General features: G+C 48.5%; 1 protein-coding gene across 9 annotated transcripts in view; it reads right to left on the bottom strand.

Annotated features, from left to right (window-relative positions):
- Positions 1-2,050: 2,050 nt before the first annotated feature.
- Positions 2,051-20,517, bottom strand: part of tsfm (Ts translation elongation factor, mitochondrial) — a 29,608-nt gene continuing 11,141 nt past the window's right edge. For 6 of the 9 annotated variants that reach the window (XM_070869668.1, XM_070869667.1, XM_070869672.1 and 3 more), the window contains 5 exons: positions 6,972-7,127; positions 4,971-5,099; positions 4,145-4,267; positions 3,429-3,513; positions 2,051-2,586 (listed from right to left, as the gene is read on the bottom strand). In XM_070869668.1, the coding sequence (XP_070725769.1) occupies positions 2,168-2,586; positions 3,429-3,513; positions 4,145-4,267; positions 4,971-5,099; positions 6,972-7,127 (912 nt within the window). In that variant the 3' untranslated portion in view covers positions 2,051-2,167. Of the gene's footprint in view, positions 2,587-3,428; positions 3,514-4,144; positions 4,268-4,970; positions 5,100-6,971; positions 7,128-10,360; positions 10,421-11,713; positions 11,861-18,737; positions 19,743-20,517 lie in introns of those variants that run through there. The other 3 variants (XM_070869665.1, XM_070869666.1, XM_070869673.1) reach the window with 3 other exon arrangements.

Here is a 20,517-nt window from a genome sequence, read left to right as displayed (position 1 = left end):
TTCAGTGTGGAATTGAAGAATACAATCTAGGAAGGTCCCAGGTTCTGCCGTGGCTCAGTGGGTCGCACCCTCCCCTCGGAGTCAGAAGGTTGTGGGTTCAAATCCCACTCCAGGGACTTGAGCACATAAATCTGGGCTGACACTCCAGTGCAGTGCTGAGGGAGCGCGCCGCACTGTCGGAGGGGCAGTGCTGAGGGAGTGCCGCACTGTCGGAGGGGCAGTACTGAGGGAGTGCCGCACTGTCGGAGGGGCAGTACTGAGGGAGTGCCGCACTGTCGGAGGGGCAGTACTGAGGGAGTGCTGCACTGTTGGAGGGGCAGTGCTGAGGGAGTGCCGCACTGTCGGAGCGCCGCACTGTTGGAGGGGCAGTACTGAGGGAGCGCTGCACTGTCGGAGGGGCAGTACTGAGGGAGTGCTGCACTGTCGGAGGGGCAGTGCTGAGGGAATGCCGCACTGTCGGAGGGGCAGTGCTGAGGGAGTGCCGCACTGTCGGAGGGGCAGCACTGAAGGAGTGCTGCACTGTTGGAGGGGCAGTACTGAGGGAGTGCTGCACTGTTGGAGGTACCGTCTTTCGGATGAGACGTTAAACCGAGGCCCCGTCTGCTCTCTCAAAAGATCCCATGGCACTATTTCGAAGAAGTGCAGGGGAGTTACTCCCAGTGTCCTGGCCAATATTTATCCCTCAATCAAATCAACATCACTAAAACAGATTATCTGGTCATTATCACATTGCTGTTTGTGGGAGTTTGCTGTGTACAAATTGGCTGCCGTGTTTCCCACATTACAACAGTGACTACACTCCAAAAGTACTTCACTGGCTGTAAAGCGCTTTGGGACAGTGTGTTGTAAATTAAAGTCCTTTCTATTCCTAGTCGGGGCTGAGCTCACTGATCTCAATCAGGGTGCTGGTGAGGGCCCATGGGTCCCTGGGCTAAGGTGGGGGAAAATCAGCCACTATCCACTGACTTCTGCTGGAAGGTGGATGTTGGCTTTGACTGTGATGACCCCACCCCAGTTAAATAGCCCTGATACAACCTGTGAAACTGTAACCTAGCCAGAAGCAATTGATTTAATAGAGGAAAAAGAGGCAACCAATTTATCATAAGCTTGTTTGAAGGGACAGTTCATAGGAACATAGCAGGCCATTCAGCCCCTTGAGCCTGTTACATTAGAAACAGGAGGAGGCCATTCAGCCCCTCGAGCCTGTTACATTAGGAATAGCAGGCCATTCAGCCCCTTGAGCCTGTTACATTAGAAACAGGAGGAGGCCATTCAGCCCCTCGAGCCTGTTACATTAGGAATAGGAGGCCATTCAGCCCCTCGAGCCTGTTACATTAGGAACATAGCAGGCCATTCAGCCCCTCGAGCCTGTTACATAGGAACAGGAGGAGGCCATTCAGCCCCTCGAGCCTGTTACATTAGGAATAGGAGGCCATTCAGCCCCTCGAGCCTGTTACAGGAGGAGGCCATTCAGCCCCTTGAGCCTGTTACATTAGGAACAAGAGGCCATTGAGTCCATTCCAGCATTCAATCAGATCATGGCTGATCTGTGACTGAACTCCATATACCCGCCTTTGGCCCATATCCCTCAATATATTTGGTTAACAGAAATCTATCAATCGCCGATTTAAAATGAACAACTGATCTATCATCAATTGCTGTTTACAGAAGAGAGTTCCAAACGTCTGCCACCCTTTGTGTGTAGAAATGTTTCCTAATTCACTCCTGAAAGGCCTGGCTTAGACTATGCCCCTAGTCCTCGACTCCCCAAGCAGCGGGAATAGTTTATCTCTATCTCCCCTATCTGTTCCCCTTAATATCCTGAAAACCTCGATCAGATCACCCCTACAACCCTAGTTTGTGTCATCTCTCCTCGTAACTTAACCCTTGAAGTCTGGGTATTATTCTGGGAAACCTAGGCTGCACTCCCTCCAAGGCCAATATAATCCTCCCTACAGTGTGGTGCCCACAACTGCTCACAGTGCTCCAGGTGTGGTCTAACCAGGGCTTTGTATAGAGTTCAACAGAGGAGGAAAGAAAGACACTGTGATTTACTGTTATTAAATGTGTTGGAGATCATTATTTTATTCTGACATCAGTAAAGGGGTTTCCACAATGAAAAATGGTGTATTCTTTTTTTTGTGTGGGACGCACTGCAACATTGCATCTATACTTTCTCTGCCCCCTCGGTTGCTTCCCCGCACTCGTAGCGGACAAAGTCCAACACTGACACCCCACTTGTGTGCAGGAACTGCCCCACAGTCGTGCCCGGATCCAGCAGGAAAGGCTGCGCCAGCATCTTGGTCTCTGCATCGTCACCAGGCGGGTCATCCATCGAGCCCACAGTCAGTGGTGACATTCCCACAATGTGCTGCCCTAACCTGCGGCCCAGCTCCACGAGGTTCACTTTCCAGTTCTGTTCCAGGGGCCGACAGATCACCAACGCACCGTATTTTCCAAAGGTCATCTTTGCCAGAGATGGGTTGTCCACTGGCAGCATGCCATGAACATACGTGCCAATGTGCCAATCGGATGGCACAGCCACCCAGGCAGCTCTTCTTATAGCCATATTCTCGCCAAGGTTACCTTTAAAATATTAACAAAGGTTGGGTCACAAGTTTGTTTGTAAAAAGCGGGGTTGGGAAGGGAACACTTATTAGAATGCAGTAAGTTAAGACACCAGCTTTAGAATACAGTGAGTTCAAGACCAGCTTTAGAATACAATAATTTGAGGTGAATGCAGAGTGGAGGGGGATCAAGGTGCAGAAGGTCAGTGCTAAGCAATGGATATTTCAACACTTCTTGCACCCAGTGTCAGCCACAAGCACTTCCAGGTGTAAAAGCCCAACATTCATAGAATCATAGGAATTTACAGCACCACTGTAGACAATCCTTTTACTGCTAGCCTCTCTCTCTCTCTCTCTCTACTGTGTCTCTCCATTTTATAGATGCTATGATCATTGCTCCTCTGAACTTTCCTCTCTTGCTTCTCAGTCTCCAGATCCCCCTGTCCCACAGTCTTCCTCCTCCTGCACCCTCACTGTGCCGAAATCAATACTCGTCACAGTCTCCTACTCCAACACATTTTCTCTCAGGATCTCAAAACCGCCAAAGTCTTTGCCTCCCTTGCATTACGTTTCCCACATTACCACAGTGACTACACGTCAAAAGTGGTTCACTGGCTGTAAAGCGCTTTGGGACGTCCGGTGGTCGGGAAAGGCGCTGACGAAACTCGAGTCTTGCTTTCTCTCTGCCTCAGTCCTTCCTCCAATAATCTGGACTAAACCACTGGGATGGGCATATTTATTGTTATCAAAAAATATTTATTGGAGAACCTTGTATTTCACCAAGAACAGCGATACCTGTGCCACCACAAAGAATGAGAAGGAAAACAGCGGATTGGTCAGGGGCTGGACTGCCGATCTTACCGATAGCCAGGGCGAGCTGATCAGCGAGAGCACTGCTGTCCAAACTGGTTTTCAACTGTGTTAGTTCTTCAGTCGTAAGGGAATTCTGCAAAGTAAGTGGGAAACTTTAATACATGTGCAATTATAAAGCTGCCATTTATTGATCAGAAACACTTTCTCAACCCATCCTCTGGGCAAAGAATTTCATTCGGAGTCTGCTGGAGGGAGGGAGTTTTCATGGAGAGAGCAGCTCTGGATGATTTGTGCCACCATTTCCCAATCTCCTCTCCTGAGGTGGCAGCACTGGCATGAAAGCACCCGCCATTGCAGCGTGGCACAGCGCATTGGCCTTCGGACACAAGCCACCAGAGGGAAACGCGGAACAACCTGAAGCTCTGCTTCGATACAAAATACAGGAAGGCTGGCGGCGGGGGAAGTGGCCAAACTCTGATAGTGCAGCTGCACAGGTTTAGCCGGTTAAACTCCAGCAGTGCTCCTTTCGCACTTGGGGGAGGCGTCCTGAAACCTAGGATCTGCCAACCTCCACCAAGCTCTCTGGACTTGGGTAAGTTGGATGTGCCCCGACAGGGAGAGTGTCCGTATCAAGCACAAACAAACCCTGCACATACGGCCTTCTCAGTAGTTTCGTTTGGAGACTCAAACAATGGTGATGGGCATCTGCTGGCAAAGAAAAGACTCCAGTTACTTTTTCTTTTTAATTGAAAAAACAAACAAACCTTGGTGTAATCGGTGGGGGCTGCCCGCTTGGAGTGATAGTGTGCCATTGTGGCAATGGCTGCCTGCTGTACCAACTGCTGGAACTTGACATTCCTGGCAACAAAATCCGTTTCACAATTCACCTGAGGGGAGAAAAAAAACAGCTCTTTCAAAAAAGACCATTTTAGTCACAGGAGTATATAGAATCAGATAGCACAGAGGGAGACCATTCGGCCCATCGTGCCTGTGCCGGCTCTTTGGTCGAGCGATCCAGTTAGTCCCGCTCCCCTTGCTCATTCCTCACAGCTCTGCCATTTTCTCTTTTTCAAGTATTTATCCAGTCCCCCTTTTGAAAGTCGCTGTTGAATCTGCTTCCACCGCCCTTTCAGGCAGCGCGTTCCCGATCAATCACAACAACTCGATGTCCTGAAAGAAATTCTCACCCCCCCCCCCACCCCACCACCTCTGGTTCTCTTGCCAATTATCTGAAAGCTGTGTCCTCTGGTTACCGACCCTCCTGCCTCCCACATTAACATGTTTGCATGAAACTCCTCTGCCCCACTATTTTAACAGAGACCGTAGCCTGCTAACAGGATCACACGTTCACTCTACAAGCATACAGAATGACTCACATGAATGAAGATTCAACAGTAACTTTCAAAAGTGAATTGGATATATACTTGAAGTGGAAAAACTCACAGGACTACGGGGGAAAGAGCGGGGTGGGGGTGGGGGGGTGGACTGGGCCAAATGGCCTCCTTCTGTGCTGTAAGATTCTATGATTTCACACATTTGTTAGTAATACCACACAGAGTAATTACAATCCAACAGATTGTTTATCTTTACCTCCACCAGCACAGCTGAGCTTCCATCTTGCAGCAGGCCAACAAGACCCTCCTTCGTCTTCCGGCCTTGTAGTTTGGAAGCTTTACTCCATCCTTCCCTATGGGCCTGTTTGTGCAGCCAGACTTCGGCCTTTGAAAAGAAGCCAGCATGATTACCTGCAGCAAATCCTTTCACATCCGTGGGAACAAGATGGTGGGAGAGTTCCTTCATTATCCCTTTGGAGTCCGCACTCCTCTCCCTCTCCACCACCCCCCCTCCAACAAAGCTATTATACATTTTCTCCTCAATTTTTGAATCACATATATAGGGAAGAGTCACACGAATTTTCTGAACCAGCTGATGTTACCAGAAAGCTGTCCTTTCTCCAAAGACTGCGAGCTGAAAATGGGAGTCCAACTCTCAGAGAAAGCGGGCCAGATTGCTTGATCTATGAATTGATCAGATAAAGACAGACTTGCATTTCTATAGCGTCTTTCACGACCACCAGACGTCTCAAAGCGCTTTACAGCCAATGAAGTACTTTTGGAGTGTAGTCACTGTTGCAATGTGGAAAACGTGGCAGCCAATTTGTGCACAGCAAGCTCCTCACACACAGCAATGTGATAATGATCAGATAATCTGTTTCAGTGATGTTGATTGAGGGATACATATTGGCCAGGACACCGGGGAGAACTCTCCTGCTCTTCTTCGAAATAGTGCCGTGGTTTCTTTTACGTCCACCTGAGAGGGCAGAGGGGCCTCGGTTTAACGTCTCATCCGAAAGACGACAAGAAGATATCAGGTTTGTATGATGGAAGAGGTGCACACTGCATTCTTACGTTACAAGTGACCACACTTCAAAAGTACTTCATTGGCTGTAGAGCGCTTTGGGACGTCCGGAGATCGTGAAAGGCTCTATATAAATGCAAGTCTTTGTTTTTGTGGCAGCATTAGCATTTCCTGGGTATTGCAGGCGCTGGGGATTTGATTATTAACATTACATCCTTTGCTGATTTTCATTAACAGTTCTATACCAGAAGCTGCAGTGTTGGTTCAGAGGCTGTGGAAACTGACTACATTGAGCACTTGTGAAATGTATTGGGAATCAACGCAAATTGCAACAGATAGGACTCGTATGCGATGCCCTGGGATAGCCTGCCGGCGCTCAATATCTCTGCTCACACACACGAAGAATGGCAGCTTGGATGAGGTAGTGAGCGCCTGTGAATACATTCCCCAACAGTCTTCATAGTATCATAGGAATTGTTAGACACAAAAAGACAAGTTCACCTTCTCCCGTCCTGGTAGTCGCATGATACAACGATAATGGAGTTCTTGACTAATCACAGCAATCAATGGGGTCTTATACATCTACCTGAGAGCGCAAACGTGGCCTCGGCTTAACGTCTCATCTAAAAGACGGCATCTCCGACAGTGCAGGGTTCCCTCAATACTGCCCCTCTGACAGTGCGGCGCTCCCTCAGTACTGCCCCTCCGACAGTGCGGCGCTCCCTCAGTACTGCCCCTCCGACAGTGCGGCGCTCCCTCAGTACTGCCCCTCCGACAGTGCGGCACTCCCTCAGTACTGCCCCTCCGACAGTGCGGCGTTCCCTCAGTACTGCCCCTCCGACAGTGCAGCGCTCCCTCAGAATTGACCCTCCAACAGTGCGGCGCTCCCTCAGCATTGCCCCTCCGACAATGCAGCACTCCCTCGTGCGGCGCTCCCTCATTACTGCCCCTCCGACAGTACGGTGCTCCCTCAGCACTGCCCCTCCGACAGTGCGGCGCTCCCTCAGTACTGCCCCTCCGACAGTGCGGCGCTCGCTCAGCACTGCCCCTTCAACAGTGTGGCGCTCCCTCAGCACTGCACTGGAGTGTCAGTCTAGATTCTTGTGCTCAACTCCCTGGAGTGGGACTTGAACCCACAACCTTCTGACTCAGAGGCGAGAGTGTTACCCACTGAGCCACAGCTGACACCACATTGGGGTGTTCCCTGCAGCTTTAGTTACAATTTCCACCTACCTGTTGAAGGTTGCTGTTAAACTTTTCCAAGGCCTTCTTGCAATTTGTAAACGAGTATCCTGTCTTTTTCCGGAGTTTCATGAGAAGCTCTTTATCAGCTGCCATCGATCGAACCCCAGGACAGTGCAGAAACTGGGTCGGCTGCACAGAGAAGAACTAACAAAGACAGACGGAAATCTCAGAGAACTTTGTAACATGGTCAGGCTTTACTTGCACAGTTTATATCGACACATTTACACATCAGTGCCTCAGTGTTACTAACATCCTGTCAAAGGCCACAATCCCGACTCGTGTCTTGCTTGAGACTCTAAGGATTGTTGCAATTCAACACCATGTAGTGAGGGACGTAAGTCTGTGCTTACCATTCTCCACACAGCGAGCTGCTCATTCCAATCATGCCACAATGGGCAGCTGCTATGTGAGGCCAGGCACTTCCTCACACGTGGAGAAATAACTTACAGGGCCAAGAATAACTGCATTCAAAACACTGGCATTTTATCAGCGCTTTCACTTGTATGGGAGCTGGGAGGGTCCTTGAGCCTGGTAGTTGGCTATTGTCTTTTTCTGCAAGAGGGGCGAGGAAAGGAGAGGGAGAAGCACTGAACCCCAGATCAAGCAAAATTCCCCAGCCAGGAGGCTGTGAATCTAGGAACGTGAATCCCAAAGCAAGCGCTCTATTCGGAACTCCTTCATGGCAAACGAGCCAAAGGTGGGCAGAGGAAATGTTACAGGGACCACCCTCAAAGCCTCCCTGATAAAGTGCAACACGCCCACCGACACCTGGGAGTCCCTGGCCAAAGACCAGTCCGCCCTAAGTGGAGGAAGTGCATCCGGGAGGGCGCTGAGCACCTCGAGTCTCATCGCCGAAATCATGCAGAAACCAAGCGCAGGCAGCGGAAGGAGCGTGCGGCAAACCAGTCCCACCCACCCCTTCTCTCAACCACTGTCTGTTCCACCTGTGACAGAGACTGTAATTCCAGCATTGGACTGTTCAGTCACCTGAGAACTCACTTTTAGAGTGGAAGCAAGACTTCCTCGATTTCGAGGGACTGCCTATGATGATGATGATGTTGAATCTAGGCTGAGGGGCACACAGGTCAGCAGGGCAATAAAATGTACATTGGGTAGGACGTGTTAGGCAGTGTACATATTTCACTGCTGGCATTCAGATCAGCTCGACCTTCCCTCGTGTGGTTTACTGTATTGTCGCAGCCAGTGCAACTCAGTGCAGGTTTCGAACCCTACTTGTAACCATCATCAGCATAGGCAGTCCCTCGGGGTTGAGGATGACTTGCTTCCACACTAAAAATGAGTACTCAGGTGACCGATGAATTCATTTTAAAGGGTGGAAGATGCCTGTGCGTGAATTCTTTTAACGTGGGGAGGCCGTTGCACACCAGCCACCACACGGGCTTGATGGAGCGAGGTCTTGGTCCAGTGGTGAGGGTTAACCAAGACGACTGGAGACCAGGCTCCATCGCATGTGCCAATACATACACACAAACTCATACTCCTACTGTCCTCCTTCTCACAGGACCTCTCTCTATGTGGAATTCATAGTACGTAATGTGAGCCTCATTGGTTACAAAGTTATAACCATAAATGCATTCTGGCAGGAGTGTGATGACCATTATGCACATTTCCCCAAATTGGTCTTTCCATTATTATAAGGGTGGATCAGGAAGTCAAAAACCGTTCCACAAAAAAAGATATTTTTAATCGCTCAGCTTACTATGAGAACCACAAGTTTTCTGGACCTCCAGTTCACTGTTGTCTTTTTAATTTTTTTTTAAAAAGAGATAATAATGAGGGCATAGTTAGGGGCAGGAGATACTTAGCTTCTCAAATGTATTCACAGACCGTCCAAATGTTATACAGGTTAAAAACTCAACCTAGGGGTAGGCAAATTGGATGTGGATTCAGGCCAAAGTAGCTTTGGATTGTCACAAACCCTTCATTTATTTAATTTGATACGAGATATAACAGTTAACTGAGAGGCTTCAAATACTGGAATTTAGAAAATGGTGGAAATACTTTCATCTTCTGAACGAGAAAAGTAACATTTCAAGGCAGACACCTGCTCAGTTCGGGCCTTTTCTTTTTCACAAGCTTAAGGGCCTGCTGTGTATTCCTAGCATTTTAGATAGAATAATACAGCGCAAAAGGAGGCCATTTGGCCCATTGTGTCTGTGTCTGGGCAGGCCACATCGTCCACATGCCCGACACGAGACTCCCAAAGCAAGCGCTCTACTCGGAACTCCTACACGGCAAGCGAGCCAAAGGTGGGCAGAGGAAACGTTACAAGGACACTCTCAAAGCCTCCCTGATAAAATGCAACATCCCCACCGACACCTGGGAGTCCCTGGCCAACGACCAGTCCGCCCTAAGTGGAGGAAGTGCATCCGGGAGGGCGCTGAGCACCTCGAGTCTTGTCGCCGAGAGCGTGCAGAAACCAAGCGCAGGCAGCGGAAGGAGCGTGCGGCAAACCTGTCCCACCCTCCCTTTCCCTCAACCACTGTCTGTTCCACCTGTGACTGTGGTTCCCGTATTGGACTGTACAGTCACCTGAGAACTCACTTTCAGAGGGACTGCCTATGATGATAGAATCATAGAAGTTTACAGCACGGAAGGAGGCCATTTCAGCCCATTGTGTCCGTGCCGGCCAACAAGAGGCTATCCAGCCTAATCCCACTTTCCAGCTCTAGGTCCGTAGCCCTGTGGGTTACGGCACTTCAAGTGCACATCCAAGTACTTTTTAAATGTGGTGAGGGTTTCTGCCTCTACCACCCTTTCAGGCAGTGAGTTCCAGACCCCCACCACCCTCTGCGTGAAGACATTCCCCGTCAAATCCCCTCTAAAACTTCTACCAATTACTTTAAATTTATGCCCCCTGGTTGTTGACCCCACTGCTAAGGGAAATAGGCCCTTTCTATCCACAATATCTAGACCCCTCATAATTTTATATTCCTCAATGAGGTCTCCCCTCAGCCTCCTCTGTTCCAATGAAAACAAACCCAGTCCATCTAATCTGCCCTCATAGCTTAGATTCTCCATTCAGGCAACATTCTCGTAAATCTCCTGTGTACCCTCTCCAGTGCAATCACGTCCTTCCTGTAATGCGATGACCACACTGCACGCAGTACTCCAGCTGTGGCCTAACCAGTGTTTTATACAGTTCAAGCATAACCCACCTGCTCTTATATTCTATGCCTCAGCTAATAAAGGCAAGCATTCCGTATGCCTTCTTAACCACCTTATCCACCTGGCCTGCTACTTTCAGGGATCTATGGAAATGCACTCCCAGGTCCCCTTTGTTCCTCTACACTTCTCAGTGTCCGACCATTTAATGTGTATTCCCTTTCCTTGTTAGCCCTCCCCAAATGCATTACCTCACACTTCTCTGGATTAAATTCCATTTGCCACTGTTCTGCTCAACTGACCAGTACATTGATATCTTCCTGCAGTCCGCAGCTTTCTTCTTCATTATCAACCACACAGCCTATTTTAGTATCATCTGCAAACTTCTTAAACATACCCCCTATATTCAAGTCTCATCATCATCAAAGGCAGTCCCTCGAAACGAGGATGACTTGCTTCCACGCCAAAAAGGGATGAGTTCACAGGTGTTTCAATGAAGGACCTAATATTCCAGATCCCGAACTACATGTTGAAGGGTGGAAGATGCCTGTGCGTGGATTTTTTTAACGTGTGGTGACCGTTGAACACCAGCCACCACACGGGCTTGACAGAGCTAGGTCTTGGTCCAGTGGCAAGGGTTAACCAGGACGACTGGAGACCAGCTCTGCTGCACGGGCCAAGTGCGCCCACATATCGCAGTGTTGGCTGGCCCGTGCTGCCCCTGGGCCCTCGCCTCTCCTGGGCCCTGATTACGTCCCTCTACAATCTCGCGCTGCTCCTGCCCACGCTCCAATCAGCGACCTGGATCTTGATGACGTCCCTCTTCGCTGCCGTCACCCTCCTGCACCAGCTCGCACTGTACCTTGCCGTGGTACACCACCACGCTGCCTATGGTCACCGCTCACTGCTCCTTTTATGCCCTGACCTGCCGCTGATGGTCTCTCGCAGGTCGGGGCTGCTATGCTGTTCATTGATGTATACCACAAAAAGCAAGGGATGATGATGATGTGTCCGTGTCAGCTCTTTGAACGAGCTGTGCAATTAGTCCCACTCCCCCGTAGTTTCCCCATAGCCTTGCAAATGTTCTCCTTTATATAACATATATCCAATTCCCTTTTGAAAGTTACTATTGAATCTGCTTCCAGCAACCTTTCAGGCAGTGCGTTCCAGATCATAACAATTCTCATCTTTTGCCAATGACCCTAATTCTGTGTCCTCTAGTTACTGACACTCCTGACAGTTATATTTTGATTTCAATGAGCTGAATAATAAGCTAAGTGCATCTTAAGCAATGCCTGTGCCTTTTCAGCATGAAGGCGAGTTGGCTGAGAGGGATGACCTGGACAACCAGGCAACATGCCTCGGGCTCAACCGAACTTGCCGGCTGAGGGCGGCGTCACACCACAATCGCTCCAATCAGACAGCAGCCGCTGGCACACCGCCTCTTGATTGGCCAAGCCGTCCTGCCAATCAACCCCCGTCCCGCCTTCCTCTCCCAGCAAGTTAGGTTGACCCGCACAGCCCGTGCCTTCAAAAGATCTCCCGCCGGGAGTTAAAAACCTTTCGGGGGCGATGGGGTCGCGGCTGGAGAGGGTTTGTTTTACCCTGGAGATCCCGGCCCGAGCGGCCCGCAGGGTGCACAGGACGGCCATGCCGGCCGGCGGGGAGCCAACAAGACGAAAGCTGAGCGGCGGCAGCGGCTGTGCGGCTGCGTCAAGAGCAGCCTCCCGCAGCTCGCTGGGCAGCCCCCAGCTGCCGCTGGCGCCCACTGCTGGTTGAAACCGAATATTGAAGCAGCAGAAAATAAAACATGTTTTTTTTCCCCCCCCTCTCTCAGTCAAATGTCTCAAACTGTTGAAGGGCTTATTTTACAAAAAAAACGGTTTTTACTTTTCGACAGCATAAGTGTCAGTCATGGCTCAGTGGGTAGCACCCTTGCCTCAGAGTCAGAAGGTTGTGGGTTCAAGTCCCACTCCAGGGACTTAAGCACAAAAATCGATGCCGACACTCCCAGTGCAGTATTGAGGGAGCGCCGCACTGTCGGAGGGGCAGTACTGAGGGAGCGCCGCACTGTCGGAGGTGTCGTCTTTCAGATGAGACGTTAAACCGAGGCCCCGTCTGCTCTCTCAGGTGGACATAAAAGATCCCATGGCACTATTTCGAAGAAGAGCAGGGGGGTGTCCTCAATCAACATAACAAAAACAGTTTATCTGGTCATTATCACTTTACTGTTTGTGGGAGCTTGCTGTGCGTAATTTGTCTGCAGCATTTCCCACAATGTACTTCATTGGCTGTAAAGTGCTTTGAGATGTCCGGTGGTCGTGAAAGGCGCTATATAAATCCAAGTCTTTCTTTATAAGAACACAAGAAGGAGCCATACAGTCCCTCCAGCCTGCTCCGTCATTCAATAAGATCACAACGACTTGTATTTATATAGAGCCTTTGACATAGTGAAACGTCCCAAGGTGCCGAGCTGCATGAGGAGAAATTAGGGCAGGTGACCAAAAGCTTGGTGAAAGAGGTAGGTTTTAAGGAGCGTCTATGAAGGAGGAAAAAGAGGCGGAGAGGTTTAGGGAGGGAATTCAAGAGCTTAGGGAAGAAATAGCGGGACATCTAGATAGGAATAGTGCAATCAAGCAGACGCAACATGGATTCATGAAGGGGAAATCATGTTTAACTAATTTACTGGAATTCTTTGAGGATATAACGAGCATGGTGGATAGAGGTGTACCGATGGATGTGGTGTATTTAGATTTCCAAAAGGCATTCGATAAGGTGCCACACAAAAGGTTACTGCAGAAGATAAAGGTACGCGGAGTCAGAGGAAATGTATTAGCATGGATCGAGAATTGGCTGGCGAACAGAAAGCAGAGAGTCGGGATAAATGGGTCCTTTTCGGGTTGGAAATCGGTGGTTAGTGGTGTGCCACAGGGATCGGTGCTGGGACCACAACTGTTTACAATATACATAGATGACCTGGAAGAGGGGACAGAGTGTAGTGTAACAAAATTTGCAGATGACACAAAGATTAGTGGGAAAGCGGGTTGTGTAGAGGACACAGAGAGGCTGCAAAGAGATTTGGATAGGTTAAGCGAATGGGCTAAGGTTTGGCAGATGGAATACAATGTCGGAAAATGTGAGGTCATCCACCTTGGGAAAAAAAAACAGTAAAAGGGAATATTATTTGAATGGGGAGAAATTACAACATGCTGCAGTGCAGAGGGACCTGGGGATCCTTGTGCATGAAACTCTTTTGAGTCCTTGTGCATGAATCCCAAAAAGTTAGTTTGCAGGTGCAGCAGGTAATCAGTAAGGCGAATGTAATGTTGGCCTTCATTGCGAGAGGGATGGCGTACAAAAGCAGGGAGGTCCTGCTGCAACTGTATAGGGTATTGGTGAGGCCGCACCTGGAGTACTGCGTGCAGTTTTGGTCATCTTACTTAAGGAAGGATATACTAGCTTTGGAGGGGGTACAGAGACGATTCACTAGGCTTATTCCGGAGATGAGAGGGTTACCTTATGATGAAAGATTGAGTAGACTGGGTCTTTACTCGTTGGAGTTCAGAAGGATGAGCGGTGATCTTATAGAAACATTTAAAATAATGAAAGGGATAGACAAGATAGAGGCAGAGAGGTTGTTTCCACTGGTCGGGGAGACTAGAACTAGGGGGCACAGCCTCAAAATACGAGACAGCCAATTTAAAACCGAGTTGAGAAGGAATTTCTTCTCCCAGAGGGTTGTGAATCTGTGGAATTCTCTGCCCAAGGAAGCAGTTAAAGCTAGCTCATTGAATGTATTTAAATCACAGACAGATAGATTTTTAACCAATAAGGGAATTAAGGGTTACGGGGAGAGGGCGGGTAAGTGGAGCTGAGTCCACGGCCAGATCAGCCATGATCTTGTTGAATGGTGGAGCAGGCTCGAGGGGCTAGATAGCCTACTCCTGTTCCTAATTCTTATGTTCTTATGGGCCCAGGCAACAGAAGGCACGGCCACCGATGGTTGAGCGATTATAATCAGGGATGGTCAAGAGGGCAGAATTAGAGGAGCCAGACATCTCAGGGGGTTGTGGGGCTGAAGGACATTACAGAGATAGGGAGAGGCGAGGGCCATGGAGGGATTTGAAACAAGGATGAGAATTTTGAAATCGAACTGTTTTTGCATTTCTGCTTAACACAGATCACAGCTGCTCTTTGACCTCAACTCCACCTTCCCGCCTGATCTCCATATCCCTTGATTCCCGTAGACTCCAAAAATCTGTCTATCTCAGCCTTGAATATGCTCAACGATACAGTTTCCATGGCCCTCTGGGTTAGAGAAGTCAGGAGGTTGTGGGTTAGAATCCCAGCATGGATTTGAGCCCATAATCTAGGCTGACACTTCAGTGCAGTACAGAGAGAGTGCTGCACTGTTGGAAGTGCAGTCCTTCAACTGAGATGCTAAATGAAGGTCCCCATCGGTTCAAGTGGACGAAAAAGATCTCGTAGCACTATTGAAGAGCAGGTTGTTCCTCCAGTGTCCTGGCCAAGATTCCTCCCTCAACCAACACCACCAAAAACAGATTAACTGGTCAATCATCTCAGTGCTGTTTATGGGACATTGCTGTGCACAAATTGACTGCTGCGTGCCTACATAAATAAGCGGCTTTTTAGAGGAAGAAAATTGTACGCAGCAAAATAAACAATCTTGTACTTGCCTTACTTAAAAGGTAAACACTGACTTGTTCATTGAATTTTTGCAATCGAAGTCTTTCTCCTAAACTTGTAGCAATGGCGACTGACTGTCTTATGTCAATCTCATATTTATGTTAAGTGCATTCTGCGCAGTTTTGTGATTAAGACAAAGGGACATAGATTCAAACTAGTAAATGGTAGATTTAGGATTGATGTCAGAAAATTCCTCTTCACACAGAGTGGTCAACACGTGGCGTGGACTCCCAGGAAGAGCAGTGGTGGTGAAAACCCAGGAACCTTCTAAGAAACAATTGGATGGTAGGAGGGAGGGGGGCCTTTGGAGTCATTCTGGATGATCTAAGATGGGCCGAATGGACTCCCTCATCCATAATTATCTTGTGTAATTCATTCTGAATTTAGCTATTCTGAGACCACACCTACAATGCTACGCTTCTCAACATTGTGTGTGATCATGCTTTAAAAATCAAAGATAAAATGACTGATGACTCTTCCTGTTATTCTAAATTAATTTCTAGTTAATCGACACCCCATTTCTCTTCTCCTCCTCTAACTTTCTCCACATTTAATGCGCACCCTCCCCCCCACCCACTTATTTTGTAATTGCACCACATGTTGTGGTAATAAGCCATGCAGACCTGATGGTCCCAGGTTTGATCCAGCCTGTGCTGGATTAGCTGATCTCACCCAGGGTGCTATGAGCATTATAACTGGCCTCAGCGCCCCTTGGTTGTGGAGGAGGGGGAAAAAACCGTCAGCCAGGATGCCTTCCACAGTTGAATAGCCTATCTAATCTCACACAGGAATGGCCGCTTGGGCAAGGTACCAGAGGCAGCCACCTCCAGCAAGAGATAGCACCTTCATTATAACAATGATTTCATTGACTGTGAAGCGTTTTGGATCGTTGAGATTGTGAAGGGCTCTGTAGAAATGTAAGCTTGTCCTTTCAAGGGAAAAATGACAACGTGCGATTTGAAAGCTTTTGGCTTTATGATTAATTTGGTCAATTTTTTACAGATTCATAATATTGAACAAGTTTCAAAGCGTTGGCAACTGGTCAGTCAGTTTTTCTTTGGTCAATGCAATACATTCCCTTGGTTCAGGAGGCAAATTAAAATAAACATGATACAAAGTGATTATCACACAGAAACTTGGTAACCCCAAGTACACAGAAATGATGATACATAGTCCAGAGAAAGAGCCACAGTTAACTTGGAGGCACTTTTGCTTTGATAAGCTTTTTACATTTGAGGCACGATTTATATTCAAGAAAAAAAAACCTTTAGAAAATCTCTGTAACGATGATTAAAAATGTAATTTTTTTGGCAGGTGTTCGGTGGGTAATATAGTGTATTACAAAGTTGGCCTTTCACCTCTGACCTGGGTTTGAATCCAGCCCAGACTGGTGGAATTTAAGTCCCCTCCAACAGGCCTATGTGGGATGAGTTTGGAGGCTGCCTTGATCCAGTTAATGAAGAGTGCAAGTCCACAGTGTGAATGGTGTTGTCAAACGAGGAAAAGTCAAGCTGGTGGCTTAAGAGTGCTTGTCTGAGGCACGATTTAAGGCACATTGTTGGTGTAATGTAAGGGGAACTTGACATTTGATCCACGCTGTTCCTGGCATGCAATCAACACTGGCCGGCCGACTGTCTGAATGGAAGATCCAAAGCTCAAAGCACACGTGGGGGAAAATCAACCAGTCGATGCAAAATGTGGAAAAATATTCTGTTCTCCAGCACTGACACCCCTCACTGCGGCATAAACTCAATATTCATAATTCTTCGGTTTTCTTTAGTTTTTCACCATCCAAAATGTATCTTCCTTCAACCAGGAGGATGGTATCATCTCCGACATTATTGGCAAATTATAATTTAAATGGAGAAAAATTTCAAAGTGTTGCAGTATAGAGGGACCTGGGGGTGTCCTTGTGCATGACACACAAAAAGTTAGTATGCAGGTACAGCAAGTGATCAGGAAGGCAAATGGAATGTTGGCCTTTATTGCAAAGGGGATAGAGTATAAAAGCAGAGAAGTCCTGCTACAACTGTACAGGGTATTGGTGAGGCCACACCTGGCGTACTGTGTACATTTTTGGTCTCCGTATTTAAGGAAGGATATATTTGCATTGGAGGCTGTTCAGAGAAGGTTCACTAGGTTGATTCCAGAGATGAGGGGGTTGACTTATGAAGATAGGTTGAGCAGGTTGGGCCTAAACACATTGGAGTTCAGAAGAATGAGAGGTGATCTTATCAAAACATATAAGATAATGAGGGGGCTCGACAAGGTGGATGCAGAGAGGATATTTCCACTCATAGGGGAAACTAAAACGAGGAGACATAGTCTTAGAATAAGGAGCCGCCCATTTAAAACGGATATGAGGAGAAATTTCTTCTCTCTGAGCGTTATAAATCTATGGAATTCGCTGCCCCAGAGAGCTGTGGAGGCTGGGTCATTGAATATATTTAAGGCGGAGATGGACAGATTTTTGAATGATAAGGGAGTAAAGGGTTATGGGGAGCGGGCAGGGAAGTGGAGCTGAGTCCATGATCAGATCAGCCATGATCGTATTAAATGGCGGAGCAGGCTCGAGGGGCCGAATGGCCGACTCCTGCTCCTATTTCTATTTCTTATGTTCATTCCAACTCATTGCCACCTCCCTTCCCAGATGACAATTAAAGCCACAGAGCTTTCCATACAATTCCTAGAGTTCCAACGTTCGCACCTTGCTTAAACGTCATATACTTCAAAAAAATATATGGTCAACTTTGAGACAACCTAGGGATGCTACATGTGGCCTTAACGTCTCTGGTTTAGGATTGGGGGCGGGGGGGAGAGGGAGGGAGGGAAACAACCAGAGTCTCTGCTTCTGGTCACTGTCTATTGACCCACAATGGAAAGATGTGTGTGTGTATAAAGACATGTCAGGCGAGGGCAGCTTCAAGCTCAACTCTGATGCCCCCATGGCCAAATAGCCTGACCCGCACGGTCCACACATTAAGACTGTCCGGTTAGTTGAGTTACTGGAGGGCCCCCTGTGCACATGGAAAGCTCCCCCCAGCACGGGTTGGCGCCTCCAGTACAGGAAGAATTATTTGTACGCTCATTTTTGCTGAACTATTCTGGATACTGCGAGTGTTGGTTTTGGTGGAAGCCGGGATGCCTCTCTGCTGAAGTGTGACTGCGGCAGAAAGCTGAATAAACACGAGTTAGGCAGACAATAACCCAGGCAATTCAAACAATGTTGTGTCAGCTGTCTGTGTTCGTTCAGCTGCCCTGTCCCTCCTCAAACTCTCTCCCCCAGCACCGTCTCACTGCTTAAACAAAACCATTATATTTGTTTAAACAAAATGAGAGAGGGTGCAGTTGATCTCACTGAATGACTACACCAGTGGGTGAGCTACTGAGTCAGGGAGGCAGCAGCAACACTCCAACTGACCTCAGCACCTTTGGGCCATGTATGGGGGGAGCGGGGGAGAATACAACCAGCCAGGGTACCTGTTATATAAGCACCCGTGAGCAACATTAAATTGTGTGGTGGTGGTGCATTGGTAAGCATGGTTGCCTTCCAAGCAGTTCAAAGGCCTCCTCGTGGGACTGCTCCTGGGCATGGCCAAAGTGGCCATCAGCCGGTCCAGGCAGTGGGCGGTCGTTCAGCCCGACTGCCTGCCTCTCTTCTGCGGTTACATCCGAGCCAGGGTGTCCCTGGAGATGGAGCACGCGGTGTCCACCGGTACGCTCGCGGCCTTCCGCGAGAGGTGGCCGCCGGAGGGACTGGAGTGCATCGTCACCCCCGGTAACAGAATTTTAAATTGATTCAATTTAAAGGTTAATTTGTTTAATTTGCCGGTTTTAGTGCCCTCCCCTCCCCCCCCCCCCCTTTTAGCCAGGGAGCACTTGTATAATTTGTGTGTTGGTGCCCTCAAAAGAAAACCCATAAAAACAAAAAACAAAGGGGCATTTGTTTGAAAGTTTCTGTTTCAGTGCCCCTCCCCCTCCTTTAATCCGGGGGCATTTAAGTTAACGATTTATGTTTTACAGATTGCAACAAAATAATTGTAGAGCTGTTAAGTTGTGAGTGGCTTAGCCAGTCACATGATGTTCACAAGACTCCATAAAACCCCAGCCAGTTGGGTTCAGGGGATCCACGATGGGGCAGGTGGTTGTGAGCCTGGTGGATGAACCGGTAATGTGTCGTGTGATTGTTAAACCTTTGCTAATAAACCAACTAGTTCTGAACAGCAATGTGTTGCTATGAATTCTTAAGCAAAAAACCCATGAAACAAATACATTACAGTACCCTCTCCCACTTAGCCAGGGTACCAGAGGATTGCTAGCAAACTATCCCAGGATAAGCCACCAATGTCAGGAATTAAAAGGGATTAAAATGAAAGGAGGGGGGAAGCGCGGTTGTGAAAAAGGAAATGAAAAAAAAATATCCTTATAGTAAGATCGAAAATAAATCTTCAAACTACTTCATGGGTCACCTACAGAAGGGGTCCCTCGTGAATCTCGTGTTAAATGATAGGTTTCCCTCTCTACATTAGTCTCTGTTCTCCAGCACTTTTTTGGTCACTTTGTACAGGTTGATATTTTGCTCCTCATTCCTGCAAAGGAGCTGGCACTGAAAGTGCCGAGGCAGGATCTCCTCGTAGAACAAAAGAGTCTCGTGCTCTCTGCGCATTTTGGAAGCGAGGTAAATGGTGGCTCTGTGCGCAGCGAGGTGCTGCAACGTCTGGACCAGTGAGGAGTAGGTCTCGGGGAGGTACACAATGTCGGTACCCAGGACAAAGTCGTAGTCAGTGGGAAAGCGACCGTGGTCACGCCCCCAGGAGAGGGCACAGACCTGCGAGCGATGTGCGCAGGAAGAGGGGACGTTGGCAGAGATGTTGTTCTTTATTTGCTTCAAGGCACACGGCAGGTCTGTGATGGTTACATCGCCACCTGATGGACACAAAGAAACAATGACATTTCTCCAGTTTCAGTTTCCTCTCAAGCTTTTGGAGTCAGCCAGGTTTAAAAGTCCCAAAATCCAACTTGCATTTATATAGCGCCTTTAACGCAGTGAAAGCGTCCCAAGGGGCTTCACAGGATCGTCATCAAACAAAATTTGACACCGAGTCTCGTGAGATATTAGGACAGGTGACCAAAAGCTTGGTCAAAGAGGTAGGTTTTAAGGAGCAGAGAGGTGGAGACACGTTTAGGGAGGGAGTTCCAGAGCTTGGGGCCCAAGCAGATGAAGGCACGGCCACCGATGGTGGAGGGATTAAAATCGGGGATGCTCAAGAGGCCAGAATTGGAGGAAGAGCGATATAGGGAGGGTTGTGGGGCTGGAGGAGGTTACAGAGATAAGGAGGGGCGCGAAGAGGGATTTGAACACCAGGATGAGAATTCTAGAGAAATCCACACAGTTAGTTTGTTTGCCCAATACACTCTCTCCCCAAGAGCCAAAGCTTAAGAGACCCCCTGGGCTGAAGTTTAACCAGATAAAACTGTGCGGCCTACCAGCATGGAGCACGGGTAGGCTTCCCCTTGCTCCTCCAGCAAGGACCACCCTGCCGGTTAGGGTGCTGGCTCCTCGGATTATCTGGAGTTGAATGGGAAGAAGGCCAGCCCCCAGTAACAGATCTACCTTTTCCAGGTTCTGTTAGGCTGGCTGGTCAGTCAGCAACAGTGCTGCAGAGTACAACAGACCCCCTGGCTCAGGTGTTGCATCGAC

The sequence above is a fragment of the Pristiophorus japonicus genome, chromosome X (genome assembly GCF_044704955.1).
Source record: "Pristiophorus japonicus isolate sPriJap1 chromosome X, sPriJap1.hap1, whole genome shotgun sequence".
NCBI classification, from domain to species: Eukaryota; Metazoa; Chordata; class Chondrichthyes; family Pristiophoridae; genus Pristiophorus; species Pristiophorus japonicus.
This window is presented reverse-complemented; position numbering and strand designations above follow the sequence as displayed.